Raw genomic sequence first — 17,805 nt, forward strand, 5'->3', positions numbered from 1 at the left:
AAAGACCTCTGGATCAAATGTTACCTAAAATTTTAAAAAGAAAAAAGCTAATTTTTAGTTTAATACTAATTGGTGCTATAATATTTGCTTAATATTTTAAGCCATTGTCTAAAGTCTGAATATTTAAAGCAAATTACATAAATGTGAACTCATCACAGGACAGAAGCCACAGCTCCCCTGTGGACTGGCATGTTCTTCTCCACATAGCACTTCTGACCCTTGCCCTTGGTGTGCTGTTTAATATATATTAAGACACAAGAGTTCAACACAATGTTGATAACTCACAAAAAGCTTCTGATCAATTATTTTAAACAAGAAATAAAAACATACTGATTTTTTTATTCAAATCTTTATAAAGGCTCAATTGCAATAAAAGATGCAGTCATGATTCTTTATTAATTTTCTGGATCCTCCCACAGAATCATTTAATAGACATAATGCTCTACCAAAGGTAAGCCTCTTTTAAGTAGCCAGCCTTTTGTGATACATAATGCTAGTGGCTTCCTAAACATCAACATAAATTCAGCAGCTCCAAGAGGATTAAAATTATCTGTAGGTTTGATATAGGGAAATCAATCTGAAACCATTAGACAGCAAAGTCTTTTCACACCCAGAAAAGAATTAAGTATCCTATAAAACTCCTAATCTTTTTAAAGAATTTGTTCGTGTTGGTAGATTAATTGGCTCTTAATTCAATTATTTTAAATCTTCATTCTAATTATTAAAAGTAAAGCCAGCATTTCTCTTTAGAAACTGGAAATGTTAATCGGCCTAATTAAAAGTAGAATGGTTCTCTCAAAATTATATTTTATTCTATTTTCTTGCTGAAGATAAGAGTAGTCTGAAAAGCAGGAAATGTCATGATGAGAACAGACCCTGGACAATACTTGTACAGTATGAGGACACTGGAGCCAAAGAGAGTGAGATTCTGGAAGTCATCAAACCCGGTAATGTATGAACCAGCACAAGAGTTTCCTGACACTCACTCCAATACTCTTTGCAACCAAGCTGCCTCAACATGCTTCTTTACCTCTCAATGAATGACAATAATCTCAGTCTGTGTTCTCCCACCTTTGCTTTGTACTGAAAAAGTTTAAACAGAAGGTATTTGAATAAATATTTTCTAAAGAGAATGAAAGTCAGCTTCATCTTCTATTATGATCTAAAAGATGGAAATGAGTTAGAGTCTTTTCCCTTTTTCCTCTATCCTATCCAATATAAAGGACTCACATGGCCATTGCAAAACAGTCATTATAATGGTATTTACACTGGGCATCTTTCTCAGTTGGATATAGTTCCACAAATGTTTATGGAAATCTCATGCATTCTTATGAAAGGTTGAAAGCAAAGAGCTCACTAGGACTGCCATTAAGGACACAGAGTAGGCAGGCATGTTGAACACTCAAAGTGGAGAATAATTTTCTTTAAGGATCAGGGTAGATCCTGAGAACAATAATAATTTAATTTTTGGAACACAGGCTACACTCTGTCTTTGACTGCAAGCTTTCACATACATTAGCTTTGTTCCATATTAAAAGGGGCTCCCACAACTTGGATCCCCTAGACCTTATACAGAAGCCTTCCTGCAGATAAGCCCAAGTCTATAAGGCAATAGAATGTATGAGGATACATATAGGCATACCTCGGAGATATTGCAAGTTTGGTTCCAGACCACTACAATGAGTATTGCAATAAAGCAAGTTATAATCTTTTTGCAGGTGGAGAGTCCTGCCTTTGATTTGTTAAAAATACAACACCTGCAAAGCTCAATAAAGTGAAGCACAATAAAACAAGGTATGCCTGTACAGATCTCTTTCTTATCCTGGAAATCACCAGAATGAGGAGATATATAGTCCTTTTTGCTGTGGAGAAAGGACTACTCCTAACATCAAAAGAAAACCAATGTTTAGACTCAAATTCTAAGACAACAAGACATTCTCCCTCCAAAGAATCATTAAGCCTTTGGCATCAATCACCAATGAGAGTGAGCACTTGATAAATATTCATAGAATATGGCAAAAGAATCATGAAGAACTAAGAATTATACTTCTGAACACTGAATAAACAAGCTAAAAGTGAAATCGACCTTAAGAAAAAAACAAACTCATTTCTAAACCATAACAAGAGACGTAGTAAAGAAAAGCTGGCGGTTGGAGAGATGAGCCGAGTGGGGATGTACAAACCCACTGCACCATCGGTGGCCCACATCATCTACTGATCCTAGCAAAAATGAAAGGATCAAGTTCAAATCTGGTTCCTTCTTCTCCTCATCATAACCCAAAAGTTTCCTAGAAAAACAGAGCCAGCAATGCTACCGATGCTCGAGGAGTTTGAAAGGATTTCTCTCCACAAGGTCAAGACCAAATTGGAAAATCAAAAAACCATGTCAGGACAACAAAGGCTGAGAGCCCCCAGCTCACCTTCCTCAGCATATCATTCTGCTCTACACTGTTGATCTTGCCAGGGCTGATTTCTCCTTTCAGGGTATATTCGAAGAACTTCCCACTGACATTAACTAATAAGGTGCTGAAGGCCCTGTCTTCCTGAGTGCAGCTGAGTGACTTGTCATGGCCACTGGTGGCAGGGGTGCCGTACCTCAGAATCACCCCGACGATTAGCCCTGAAACAGAATGGGAAAAAAAGTATCAGGCCTGTGGAAGGACAGAGAGCACAAAAATAATGGTATGGATGATTTGCAACAACTAAGAAACTCAAAAGTAACCTTAGAGCCCAGGTGAAGCACGTATGTTTTAGGAGCAAACTGCACAGTCCTTCAAAAGGGTTAAGCACTCATCTACTCTCTGGTTTAAGTCCCCCAGCCACCAGGAGGATAAGATAGGACAGTACCTTTTATGGTTATTATGGCACTGAGTACTTTTAACAACTGATAACATCACATTTCTCAGGCTTTTGGTGAAGGAAGATGGGATAAGAGACAGTTTTTTTTTCCTGCCAAGGACAGCACAAAGCAGAACATTTGAGCTCTTTGATTTGCGCCAACAGCAGCCCTCAGACCAGTTCTGCTGCTACTTGCCAACAAGGACCAGGCCGCGAGAATTTCTAGTTGCTACAAATGCAATTTGCTTTGCCACATACCAGAGGAAGGGAGGAAAAGAAATGCTTTTGTTTAGGTCATTTCAAGAACTGGATATCATGGAGAAAGTAATTACGTCCCTTGAGGGGCTAAACACCACAGTGCACATTTTGTAGTCATGATTCAAGGACTGTGGAGCTGGCTCCTTGGGCCCATGGCTATGATATAGCTAAAATTATTAGCTGTAAGTCTTTAAGTCTCATTCCTTCTTAGTAGGGTTTTCCCATTAGGAACCACCCCCCAACAAAGTCATTTATAAGCATTCAATTCCATGAGCGAAGAAGGAATGTTGCTCCCCTGATCCTGGACATGAGTCACACATGCCCAAGTAAAAGTCATTGAAATGTGAAAAAAAAAAAAAACCATAAAATAACCACCACTTTCTATACTTCTCTCTTAGGAAGAAAGTTTGAGATTTCTCTCTATATTCAGTTCTTTACTAGCAATAGTAAAAGATAGAATGGTAAAATGTTCCTCCATCCCATTTTGCCATTTACAGAGAAAGTTACATGAGAAAATGAATGAACAATATTTACTATATTCTGTGTATATGCTCTATACTGTCTCTTATCACCAAGACATATGAGAACTCACAAAACATTGCTAAAGAACAAATAATATATAAAATCTAGGAAAAACTTAGAGTTCTTTAAGTCAAACTCTGCCTCTGTAGTGCTTTATCATTACTATTATTAAACTTGTATTAATATATATTTGCAGTTTGCTGATTTCTGTGAAAAAATCAAGTTGTAAAATTTTATTACAAATTAAAAATGAGGTTCTTGATAACACCAAGTTGACCTGATATTAAACACTTTTCAAACCTTTAAAGGTGTATGAAAAACACCAGACTTCAAAAAACACATTGGTTATTACTAAAAAGATGTATCTTTAGAGAAAAATAATAAAAACCCCACAATGGAGATAGTTCTAATTTTCTGACTAATGGGCACAAAGCAAACACTTGAGGTCTTTAGCAACAATCTTTTGTTCAGGTCTTATTGCTGAAATTTCATATTCATTTCTTTGTTAGGTGACTAATCCAGATGATGGTAGAGATTGTAATTCCTTACTTACTCAGTCTCTTCCTGCTCAGCCTCAGAGGTGACTTAGTCATCTTGTGGTTTAGGGTTTTCTGGGAGTCTATGTTGGTAACTGAAGTTGTGGGGGCACCTATGTTGAGGTGGCTGCTGACCTTGGGTCTCTTCCTTGATTTTCCTCATCCTCTTCATCGATGTCCTATGAGGAAGGGCCCTGAGTCATGGTCTATAACCACAATAGGTGATCTATCTCCCTGGTCAACCTTGTTCTCTTTCACCCTGGTCATCAGGAAATACTCATAGCTTCTCTCTGCACAGGATTGGAATACTCTGGATAACATCCATAAGGTTTCCACGTGGGGTAAGTTGTGCATGCTGTTGGGCCTGGCATTCAGGGGCACTCTACAATCCCTCTTTCTTTCCCCCATTCTTTTTATTAAAATAAGTTTGCTGGTAAACACACGGTGGACCTCCATAACGTCAATAATGTCTACAATGGTTATACTCTCTCTGCTGCTTATTTACTGCCTGGCACTAGAAATCCACAAAGGCCTGCAACATTTGCTGCCTCTTCACCCTTTTCTCCTTTAATGACATTGAATTCTATAGTTTCTCTACCTCCTATACCGGGAAGGTGCTTCCTGGAGGTTACTCTACGTATGGCAGGCTGGTGTACAAATGCATATTATTTGGTGTCATTTCTGTGGATGAAAACATGTTTCTTACACTGAACCATTTTACTTATTTCCCCGAACCTTCACTGCAATGACCAGGGGGCTGCCACTGCCTCCACCTCTACCCATGGAGCCACATTGAGTAGTTACAGCATTGTGGAAGTATGTCAGGAATCCACTGGGTCTCAGCCCTACTCTTCATGGTTGTAGTGATAGAGATGGTGACAGAGGCTGGCTGTGGCAGCCATGGCTCCTTCCAAGCTCTGATGGTAATTGTTGCTGGTAGCAAGACAGCTGCTAAGGGCTCTCAGGAGTTTGCTCTCCACTCCAGATCAAATTTAATAGTTTTTTTTTTATTTCACTCCTTAGTTAGGCATGTGGATGAAAAAGGGGTCCTATGAAAAGTAACCTCACAGGGTAATTTGATCATAAATTCCTTACCAGGCAGGTCATGGTAGGTAGTCATGCCCCGGGCATGTACCTTCTTTAGTAAAAAGCTTATCTTTGCCTTAAGTAAGCCCTGTCCATCGTTTCTGCATATCTAGGTTAACACATCTTTTTAAATGCCCCTTTTAGACCCTCTTTCTAAAGCATGACCATCATTTAGAGAGCACTTAATATTAACTATCCTGTAATCAGACCCACACCTTGCTGTCTCCCAACTTTTTGTAATATTACTTAGTTCCCTCCTTAATTCCACATGCATAAAAGAAGCTACAAACTGTCATTTCTTGGAAGCATTTTTCTTCAGAGAATTTGAGATTTTGCTTCCAGGCAACTGTCCTCAGTTTTGGCTCAAATAAACTCTTATAAAAATTCTCAACAGGTTTGGACATTTCTTACATTGACATTTACTCAGTACGATCGGGAGGATTCTGAAGAAGCCCACCAGGGCCACTCTATGGACTCAGACCCGATGCTAGGTACAAGCAAGTACCCATTGTGCCCCACTGGCAACCCACTTCACATCGGGTGAACTGGGGTGAGTTCACTTTCAGAATCCTGGGCTTCCTTGCTTTAACTAGCAGGCCATGACTTTATTTGAACTGTTCTTAGAAAATCCTAAAGGTGGGTATGGGTTGAGATACCCCAGGAAAAAGAAAAAACAATGGGTTGCTGCTTTTAATTTTGGCTTTTTATTGGATTGCTCACTGAGACTCTGAACAAAATCTTTGCAGGTTAAATGAGAGACTGAACTCTCTTTAGCTCCAAAAGAGAAAGGACGCTTGCTTGCCCAACCCGAATAACCAATGGGGTCATAACAGTTGTTGCGGATCCCCAAATCCTACAGAGTAGTGGAGATGGTCACCAGGAGCCATCTAATGCAGTAATGAAACCAATCCTGGAGAAGCCAGTGGGAGCCCTGAGAAGGGCAGGGTGCCCTAGAATGAGTTCACTCCAAGAAAAAGGGGCCCAAGAGAGGGGCCAGTATCTTTGAAACAAGTTCTAGCACCATCTGGTAGGTTCTCATTGGCCTTCGCTCAGGTATTCTTAGGTGACTGAGATCTTTGTGAAGTTGCCTGTGGAAAAATTTCTTCTAGGGTTTAAAGTGGTCCTATAGGGATGTCCATGGCATTTGGCTTTTGGCTTGTCTGAAGATGTACATAAAAGCTGGTCTTTCCTATAAGTTTGTTCAGACTCTACAGATCTCAAAATTAACATTGGAAATCATGTCTCCCAGGCTGGAAAAGCCCATGACAGTCAGTCTCCCATTAATACTAAGATAACCGAGATGAACACTCTTTGATACTTCTAAATTATTCTTTTGTATGCACGATTAGAAAAAAGTCAGCTATAAAATTAGGCAAAACAATGAAAAGCATATTTAATTGACCTCTCCAAGCTTCAAAAAGAGGATTTAGATAAATGGATCAACCTATTATGATATCATTTAGTTGTCAACCTAATTCTTTGAGGTATTAAAAATGGCTGTCCTTATTTTAAAAGGGAAAATTTGGAACTTGACAAGTCAATGACAGATGTAAATTGTAAATGCCTCAAACAAAATTTGAATCCAACTGTTCTTTTATAAACTAGTGAGTTTTTCTTGTGGCTGAAAGGTCCCCATTTGTGTCTGTCTGTGTGTATCTATATATGTATGTTGTAAATGTGAAATAATTTTTTACCTATGATGGTATTGTTAAAATTAATTTAAAGGCAAGCACTTTTAAAGATTGAATATTCTAAAATTCTCAGAAATATAGAAACTAACTTAAATGCTTTCCAAGTTCACATAATCTAAGATTAATCCTTAGTAAATAAAAGTTTAAGTTTGCTGATTTAAGTAGAACAGATATGTCTTTCAAGTTATTGATATTAAATATAATATTTATATTTTACCCAGGTTTACAAAAATAAGTCCATGTTAATAATTGACTTTGACATCTATAAAATATGTTTTTAGAGGTTGTAAAATGTCTTCATAAATTTGCCAAGCGAAATAATGTTAATTGCTTACTTCTTAGTTTTCATTAGAAATTTAGGTTTTAAGAGTTAAAATCTAAATATACGTAGGACTAACTCTGTAATATTCCAGAAGGGCCCCTAGAATACCTCAAAAGATTTGAGGTTTTTCTGTTATATTGTAGTGTAAAATAAGTGATGAAAAATATTCTAGGGGATACTGTATGGGTAAACAATAGTTGCAAATTAAACAAATAGTCAAGGCTATGGGAAACTCAAGACAGCCAATTGGGTCTCCCAAGCTCCCTGGCAAACCCAATTTTTTTTTTCAGTTTTAACATTTCATGCATGACAGTGCATTTAAGCTGGACTTAAATAGATGGACTTATGAACTGACACTGAAAGGAGACATCTTACAATATTGCCAAGCTAAAGAAGATGTATAAGATAACTTTCCATACTCTTTTTATGGTTTATGTGAATGTTATACTAGATGCCAGATACAGAAAATTGAGATAGAAGGCAAAACTTGGAATATGATAGTTCACAGGATAGAAATGATTTAGAGTGTTCTTTTTCTGCAATGAAAAATAAGACCTGATTGCCTTCCATTTACCTGCCCTTCCTTTTTGGGAAAAATTTGGGTTTAACCCACATCCCAAGGATATAATATTGCCCCATCCCCAGTATTCAACAAGATGAAGTCATTACTGAGACTTCCTAGGAATAAATCTTCCTAGCTCTGTGAGACCACACTATTGGACCAAAAGGTTGGTCACCAATGTATCCTTCGGACTGATTTACGACCAAAAGTAGGAATTGTAGATGAAAACGGGGTTCTGTGAAAAGTTACCTCACAGTATGATCTGATTATAAATTACTAACTGGGCAGGTCATGGTGGGTAGTCACGCCCCAGGCATGTAACTTCTTTAGTAAAAGGCTTATCTTTGCCTTAAGCAAGCCCTGTTTATTATTTCTGTGCATCTAGTTTAACTCACCTTTGAAATGTCTCTTTTCAGACACCTCCTTCTAAAGTATGACCACCCTCAAGAGAGCACTTAATCTTAACTATCCCCTAATTCAATCCCCACCTTGCTTTTCCCACCTTCAAATAAACTTCCTTAGTTCCCTCATGAATTCCACATGCATAAAAGAAGCTGCAAATTCCATTTCTTGGAAGCATTTTTCTCAGTCTGTTGAGATCTTGCTTGCAGATATATCCCCTGTTTGGCTCAAATTCTTATAAAAGTTCTGTACAGGTTTGTTTTTATGTCAACAGGCAGTTATTTTCTGATGAAGATTTTTATATGACAGAGGTAATTCCATGGCCCTTCAACACTCATCAGGATTTTTTATAGAATCTGGAGAAAGCTACCTTTCACATAACTTAACTTAAATGTCTTCATCAGGAAACCAAAATAAATCATTTACAGAAGACTCTCCTCTCAAATCAATAGTTGCTTCACATAATTCAGTTTCTTACCTGTATTAGTCTCATTATTAGCAGAACTAACTAAAAAACTTAACCATGGTAGTACAGGTTCCTCACAATGACTATGACTAACAAAAGAGGAGGTGTGATATTGTGATTTATAATAAGATATATATTTGGTCTTCATCCCAGTTTTCTGGTATACAGCTCCTAAAACCTTCGGAAAGTTGGAAAGTGATAAGAGTCTTTTTGTATGCAAATAAATGAATGGTAGATGGAGGGTCCTAGATTAGCCTCAGGATGGGAGCTGGTTGCCAGAGGATTAGGGGGTTGGAACTTTCAACCCCACTCCTGACCTCTCAGGCAGGCGAATGGGGTTAGAGGTTGAGTTAATCGCCAATAGACAATGATTTAATTAATCATGCCTATGTAATGGAGCCTCTGTGAAAATCTCACAAGTATAGGGGTCCAGAGAGCTTCTGACTTGGTGAACATGTGGAGATACTGGGAGAGTGGCACACTCAGAGAGCATGGAAACTCAGTGTTCCTTCCCACATACCTATCCATCTATTCCATGTGGATGTTTATGAGTTATTCATTTTTATAACAAACCAGCAATATAACAAGTAAATGGTTTTTCCTGAATTCTTTGGGTTATTCTAGCAAATGATCAAGTCCAAGGAGGGGTTTATGGGAAATCTCTGACTTATAGCCAGTTGGTCAAAGTACAAGTCACAACCTGGACTTGCGACTGGCCTTTGAAGTGGGAAAGGCAGCAGTCTTGTAGTACTGAGCTCTTAACTTGTGGAATCTGATACTATTTCCGTGTAGACAGTGTCAGAATTGAATAAAATTGTGGGACACTCAGTCAGTATCCAGCAGAGTTGAATTGATTGGTGTGAGAAAACTCCCACACATATAGTCATAGAAGTGTCCAGTGTGAGTACTGAAAGCAGAGGAGAAACAGAGGAGTTTTTTTCCCTATAAGTGGTTTATATTTGCAGACAAATTTCCTCAATTACAGGAAATGCCCTCACACTTTCCCCCAGTAACCATCATCATCATATCTAGAAGTGTTATTAGGTGATGGATATTGTTTTTATATAGTACTTTTAAAATTTTTCCCTCCCTACCTGGGCCCAATGCATCTATATTAAAGATTAAATGGACCAGCAATCCTTCTACTGGGTATTTACCCCAAACACTTAAAAACCCATATCCGAAAAGATATTTGCACACTGATATTCATAGCAGCACTATTCACAGTGGCCAGGACATAGAAGCAACTGAAGTGTCCTATGATAGATGATTGGCTAAAGAAGCTGTGGTACATATATACAATGAAATGTTACTCAGTCATAAGAAGAGATGAAATACTACCATTTGTGACAACTTGGATCGACTTCGAGATAATCATGCTAAGCAAAATAAGCCAGACTGAAAAAGTTGAAAATCACATGATATCACTTATATGTAGGATATAAACCTAAAAGCAAGAAATGAACAGGACAAACAGAGACTCAGGGACATGGACAATGGACTAGTGGTTACCAGAGGGTAGGGGGTGGGGGAGGAGGGAAAAGGTAGACAGGGTAAAGGGGCTCAAATATAGGGGAGTTAGGTGAGGATGAAGTGGGTAAAGGGGATCAAATATATGGTAGCTGAAGGAAACTGGACTCTGGGTGGTAATCACACAATAGAATATATAGATGTCAAATTATAATGTACACCCAAATATTATATAATCGTATTAACCAATGTTACCCCAATAAACTTAAAAAAATAAAAATAATAATAAATAAATAAGGATAAAATGGAAATAGTGAAGGTAATGATGCTGCCCTTTGTAGTAAAACACGGCAACAAAAACACCACAGCAGATACAAATTTAACAGTGTCCTGATACTTTTAACCAAAAATATACCAAGCAACAGGATATACTGCCAATTCAAGGTAGAGTTTAAGTAACTCCTCAAACATTTTAGATCCATATTTATTACCACTGTAGTCCAAGGTGCAAAAGGGCAGTCATTGCTATGATATGAAGTTCATGTTTAATGTCTTCCACTTCAATAAAGAATAAGAAATTATTAGAATAAGGACATGAAGAAAACGTGGATGGCGTATTTTCATCTGCCATATCTGAACGATATCCTCTGAAAGGGAACTGTAAAGAGGTCATTCCTATACGGAATTAAAACACATTACATTTTTTTTTTTAAATTCAGAATACTCAGTGTTCACAAAAAATCAATGAAGAGCAACAGAGGCATTGATGATTTTCCTGGATCAACATTATAGTATTACAAAGATAAATAACTTATTATGCATGTGGGCCACAAAAACAGCACATAAGATGTCAGCTGATGAAGAGAGGATCACTGATTTCATAGGTATATATGACTAATGTCATGAAAAAATTTAGTTTTGATCTTTTATAGAAAGCAGATATAGATGAAATTCCTTTGACATCTGATGTGGCTTAAAACAAGATAGTATACTCCAAAGGTGCAAATATTCAAGACTTTTTCAATTAAAAAAATTTAAGACTGTTTCAACTTGTGGGTATGAAAAAAACTCACTTCATAACTGTATTTGCATATTGTGCTGATGGCATACAACTATCAACTTTTCTAATTTTTAAAGAAAAAATAACCTACATACAGTTTATGTATATGTCCCCCAAGATTGGTGGTATGAGAAAGGAATTTAACTATGGACAAAATGTGGTTCAAAAATCCCAAGAGGTCATTAAAGAAACCAGCCCCTATTAGTCCAGTGCTAGTTTCTGCTTTTATGACTGAGGTTGTTGGGAGGACAGTTGAACAAGTGGACACTCAGTTAGCTGTAATTCTAGATAACCATCCATCAACTGTAATATTAAGATGTCTCTATTAGTAAGACTTTGTTAAGAAGGTGGGGAACAGGTGCATGGATGCACTGTTTTCCTCTAATAAGACTTCATATTCCCTTATATGAGCTACTAGTAGATAATCACCAGTTCGGTTTGGCCACCACTGGGGGTTTGTTTACAGCACTGTAGGGGTTGTTCTGAGTTATAAAGCTTCATATGAAATTCTGAGACAAGAAAGCATATGATTCTAGACCCAGTTACACAGTGTTTAAAGATGGCGATAACTTTCTAATTCAGCGAATAAACAGAATGCAATGAATCTCAGAAGTGACAATGACTTTTCAGGTTTGGGGGTCATTTAAGTGACTCTCGTTTTGAAAAATGAATGTTATAGCCTTGTCAATATCTTTTTCTACTTGTTCTGCTACTTATTATGTATCTGTGCTATTTCACTAATATATTAGTTTCAAGGAGAATTCATTCAAATGTTTTTGTTACTTGTTTTGAATATGTAGTAATATATTCACTCTTTAAAAGAATATTATTGAGGTACAATTTACATGTCATAAAATTCACCAATTTTAAGTGTACAATTCAATGATTTTAGTATATGCACTGAGTTGCACAACTATTACTATAATCTAATTTTGGAGCATTTCTATTTGCAGTTACTCCCTGTTTTCTACTCCCAGCCCCAGGCAACTACTGATCTACTTTCTGTCTATATATTTACCTTTCTGAACTTTTCATATAAAAATGGAATCATAGAATATGTAGTATTTTCTGTCTGGTCTCTCTCACCAAGCATAATTTTTTCAATGTTCATCTATGTGGAAAGAAGGTATCAATATTTCATTACTTTTTGTTGCTGAATAGTATTCTATTGTATGGATATATCATATTTTGTTTATACATTCACCAGTTGATGAGCATTTGGGTTGTTTCCACTTTTTTGCTATTACGAATAATGCTGCTATGAACATTTGTATACAAGTCTCCCGGGCATACATTTCCATTTCTTTAGGGTAGATACCCAGGAGTGGAACTGCTTTGTCATATGGCAAATCCATGTTTACTATTTTAAATAAATGCCAAACTGTTTTCCATTTGGGAAATGGTACCAATTAAATCCCCACCAGCAATGTATGAGAGTTATAGTTTGTTTACATGCTCAACAACACTTGTTATTGCCTTTTGATTATACCTATTTTAGAGAGTGTTTAGTGGTGGTTTTAATTTGCACTTCCTGAATGCTTAATAATGTTGAGCATCTTTTTATGTGCTTAAGGGCCATTCATATATCTTCTTTGGTGAAATGTTCATTCATTCAAATCTTCTGCCATGTTTAAATTGGGTTGTCTCATTGAATTGTAAGAGATCTTTATGTAGTTTGTTACAAGTTCCTTACTAAAATACATGATTTGAAAATACACTCTCCCAGTCTGTGGCTTGTTTTTCTTCTTTTTTAAACTTTCTTGATGCTTTAAAAAAATTTTACATTATAAATTGTTTTAGAATAAAATAGATTTTTTTTCTTTTGGTGTACAGTTCTATGAATTTTAACTACATATAGATTCATGTAAGCACCACCACAATCAGGGTACTGAATAGTTTTATCATTCTCAAGAAAACTCCCTGTATTATCCCTTGACAGTTATACCTTCACCCTTTCTAACCCCAGAAACTACTGATTTGTTTCCCATTACTAGAGTTTTGTCTTTTCAAAATTAAATAAATGGAACCATACAATATGTGACCGTTTTAGACTGGTTTCTCTCACTCAGCATAATGCCTTTGAGATTCACTCAAGTAATATGTGAATTAACACTTCATTCCTTTTTTACCGTTGAGTAGTACTCCATTGTATGAATATACCAAAGATTGTTTATTCATTCATCTGCTTGCTTCCAGATTTTGGATATCACAAATAAAGCTACTATGAACATCCATAAACAGGGTTTTATATGAACATATTTCTATTCTTTAAGGTAAATATCCAGAGTAGGATTGCTAAGTCATATCACAAATGTATGTTTAACTTCATAAGAATATGCCAAATCATTTCCCAGAGTTGCTATACCATTTTGTAACAACATCCCCAACCACAAGAAATGTGTGAGAGTTCCAGTTGTTCCAAATTTGATAACACTTGATAATACAACAGAAATCTGAGAATCATCAAACAGCCAGTCTGGGATTAATGCTGTCCTGAGAAAGGATGCCTTTAATTAAAAAAATAAACTGGGTCCATAGTTCTTCAAGATAAAAGTTCTATCTTGCCCCTATCAGTATATGAGACTAAAATAGTAAAAATCAAGCTCATCAGTCAAGAGTTTGACCTCAATTGCAATGCTCCTCTGCTTCAACAGCTGAAATTCCAAATATTTGATTAAAACCAACATGAAACAAGTTTATGCGATTCAAAAACACCATCAATTCTAAGTATTTTCCCCAAATATTGAATGTCACAGTTAGGAATAAGAAGAAAATGATTTTAGGTCTCAGCTATCTACTTGGGAAAATGAGACATGGAAAAATCATTATACTGTCCCATGAAGCTCTTGGATGAGACACCAGGATAAACTTCCCATCATTTCTGTGCTGCACAGCATTTCTTTATGGGTAACCATAAACCACACACTTTCTGACAGTCTTTACAAAATGAAGATTCTAGTGTAGAATGGAAGAGTGGAAGAGTCTTTCATTGAAAACTAGGATCAAGGAGGCAGACTTGGGCTCAGTTACTAAAAACTTTCACTAGAGGGGTCCAATATGGTACCCAAGTGTAGGCTGACTACTGTTCCCTCATTGTAGGTGGGACCTATGCTGGCTCAACACCTCCAGGGCCTGGAGGGATTATTTCAATCTAATGCAGAACTACAGTCTCACTATTTCCATACACCTAAACCACTCTCCAAGCTCTGTCACTGATTTGACCTCTATCCCCCTGGCTCCTTTATCTCCCAATTGGTTCCAAATTTTAGTACAGAACAGGAGAGCATCACTAATTCAACCCCTTGAACCCCCGAATTTGGATGACCACTCATATTCTTAAATATATATTTTTAAATTTATTTATTTTAATTAGTTTCAAGTATACAATACATTGGTTAGACATTTATATAGTTCATAAAACAATCCTCCCAATTGCTCCCACCCTCCCCTGACCCTCCACCTAGTCAACATATTAATGCTAACTACATTCCCTATGCTGTGTTCCTCATCCCCATAACCATCCATCAGCTACTAATTTGTACTTCTTTTACCCTTCATCCCATTCTCCCAGGCTCCCTCCACTCTGTCTATCACTAAATTGTCCACTATATTTGTGAGTCTGTTAAACAAATTTTTTTAAATGCTTTTAAAATAAAATTCACAGATATGCTTGAGCAGAAGTTAATAGGAGGCCAGCAGATTCCTGGATTAGGTCTAAGGACCTTTCAAATTATAGCATCAGTTTTCCATTTTGGAGCAGGTATATGATTCATTTGTTTCTGCCTCATACTGTGACATTTCCCAAAAATTAAGGACAGTGTACCTCTGGCTAAGTCATCACTTAACACATTTTAATTGCTGTTTTGTGCATTGCCTTTAAATAAACACAAATTCAATACAATTGCCAAAGGACTAGACTACAAAGTCACTAGAGTGGATTATCACACACTTTCTTGACCTGTTTGCCACTCTTTAAAGGCCCAGGCCAAGACTTTCAGCTAAATACCAGCTACTCTTTGGAATAAATTAATCAATCTTTCCTCTAAGCCTCTTCTTGGAACTCTCTTCCCATTCTCTCCTCTCTAACCATCTTCATTGGGTTAACTCCTACTCATCCTTCAAATCACAATGTAGGTATCATTTCCTCTAGGCAGGGAAGTCCTTCCTGATCCTTCAGGACTGGATTGGATTCTCCACAATTATGGCAGCCCTCACAGACTTCAACATGAAAGATCCTCCCTGGAATTATTCTGGGGCACAACCAATGCAACCCTGTGGCAGCCCTGCTCATCATGCATCTCTAGAACATAGTCTCTGAGAATGACTATCTTTTAATTGCCTGTTCCTCATCCCCAGGGCTAATTTTCCTCAGGGAAGTGCTCACCAGCCATTTCTACATCTGACCCACCATACCCACACAATAAATGACAGTAGACTATAAAGACATTAGCCAGTAGCCATCTGTTAACAAGACATTACCTCATTTGAGTTCTAAGAAAAGAGCCTTAGTTCTGACCCCTAAGGGAGCAACCACATATTTTCAAGCTCTTACCTGCTATAAAATCCAAGGATTTCCACATTTACCAGCCTTTAGAATTTGGCCCAAATTAATAAATAAAACTTAAGTACCGTCACAGGTTAAAAACCTTCTAATGGTTTTATGAGACATATTACAGAATTTACCTCCCTAGAAGCTCTGAAGTTAAGCAACATTGCAAATAAACAAATACACCAATCACAGTTATCTTAGAGACCCATGAAACTGGAACACACAATGGCAACTACATTTGCTGCTCTAGTTATTTGAATTACTAAGGTATGATTGAATCTTAAACGGAAATAAATGCAAATCTATAGATACACAGAAATAAAAAGGGAGGGTTTTGAGAAAACATGGTAAAAAAATGAATAAAACTGCTTGAATTACCTGTTTTAAGATGGTATATTTTAAATTAAATAAAATAAAACCTACTAGAATTTACCTGGATTCAAAGATTATCAATCAAAATAAACTATCTTCTATGTACTGAACTGTGTCCTCTCCAACTTCATATGTTGAAACTCTAACCCTCAATGTGACTGTATTTGGAGATAGGGCTTCTAGGAGGTAATTAAGGTTAAATGAGGTCATAAGGATGAAGTCCTAATCAGATAGAACTGGTGGCCTTAAAAGAAGAGGAACAGAGATCTTTTTCTCCATGCACTCACACAGAGGAAAGGCCATGTGAGTACACAATGAGAAGGTGGCTGGCTGGCAAGCCAGGAGGAGAGCTCTTACTATAATCCAACCCTGCTGGCACCTTGATCTCAGATTTTCAGCCTCCAGAGCTGTGAGAAAATGAATTTCTGTTGTTTAAGCCATCCAGTCTGTGGTATTTTGTTATGACAGGCCAAGGTGACTAATACACTATCTTTTTGAGAAACTACAGGTGGCTTCTCTAGACTACCAATAATATTTCTACAGTTAACTCATATCCTACCTCCCAACCAGTAAACACTTCTTTTACAGATGAGAAGTTAGAGTCCCATCACTCTAACACAGGGTCCCTAACTCTTATTCCAGAGATGTTTCCATTTTATTTGTTTTCCTTTCTCACATCACTATCACAATGAGTTTTCTTAATCTGCCAAAAGAGACTTTCACCATATTGACTTCTGTGGTATGAACTCCTACTTTTGTAGAAGGCACTAACCAATCTTATGGCACTAACCAAGAAACTACCATACCGCTATTCTCCTTGACCAGACTTGATGAGGCCAGACCAAAGATTAATATTCATTAATGCTTTTAAAACATCACATACTTGGGAAGATGTTGAAAATGTATTGTGCTTAGAAATGTAATCATAGACACACAATAATATTTTACTTAGATAACCAATACAATACAAATTTTGTCAATACAATTGGTTATCTAAGAGGGACAAAATTTAAATTCGAATTGATTATTACATATACTAGTAAGGTAAATATAAGAAGATTATAGGTATAGTACATATAGGTACAATATAGTTTTATATAGTACATAGAGGTATAGTACATATAAGGTATAAAGAATAACATAATTGGGAAGAAATACACAAAGGGTTTAAAAGGTACTGGTAATTTTCTGTTTCTTAAGCTGGACAGTGAATACAGAAGTGTTTCTTCCATTTCTTGTCTGTACATAAGTTGTACATACTATTTATTTTGTATACAGGTATACCCTGTTTAATTGTGCTTCACTTTATTGTGCCTCTCAGATACTGCATTTTTTACAAATTAAAGGCAAGATTCTCCACCAGCAAAAAGATTGTAACTCACTTTATTGTGATACTCCCTTTATTGCAGTGGTCTGGAACTGAAACTGCAATATCTCTAAGGTATGCCTGTGGTATTTAACATATTTTGCAAGAATTTATCATGATAAGAATGGTTTACCAGACATCTATATGGTTATCACTCAATTTAATCAGCAGCACATTCCCAAGAGAGCCAAGCACCATTTGTACCCTTTCCAATCAAGTCCCTCACTTCCCCCCACCTCACTCCCTGAAAAACCACTAGCCTGAATTTGGTGTTTATTATGACCTTAGTGTTTAATTGCAGATAT

At 36.8% G+C, this 17,805-nt stretch overlaps 1 protein-coding gene across 1 annotated transcript in view; it reads right to left on the reverse strand.

Moving 5' to 3' along the window:
• The window catches only part of SLC9A7 (solute carrier family 9 member A7), a 149,199-nt gene that overhangs the window by 66,263 nt on the left and 65,131 nt on the right, over nucleotides 1–17,805 (reverse strand). Inside the window, exons 2-3 of the mRNA XM_039866425.1 lie at nucleotides 2,421–2,620; nucleotides 7–24 (exon numbers count right to left, since the gene is read on the reverse strand). Of these exons, the coding sequence (XP_039722359.1) occupies nucleotides 7–24; nucleotides 2,421–2,620 (218 nt within the window). The remainder of the gene's footprint in view (nucleotides 1–6; nucleotides 25–2,420; nucleotides 2,621–17,805) is intronic.

The sequence above is a fragment of the Pteropus medius genome, unplaced genomic scaffold, assembly GCF_902729225.1.
Source record: "Pteropus medius unplaced genomic scaffold, Ma_sr-lr_union100, whole genome shotgun sequence".
Taxonomy (NCBI): Eukaryota; Metazoa; Chordata; class Mammalia; order Chiroptera; family Pteropodidae; genus Pteropus; species Pteropus medius.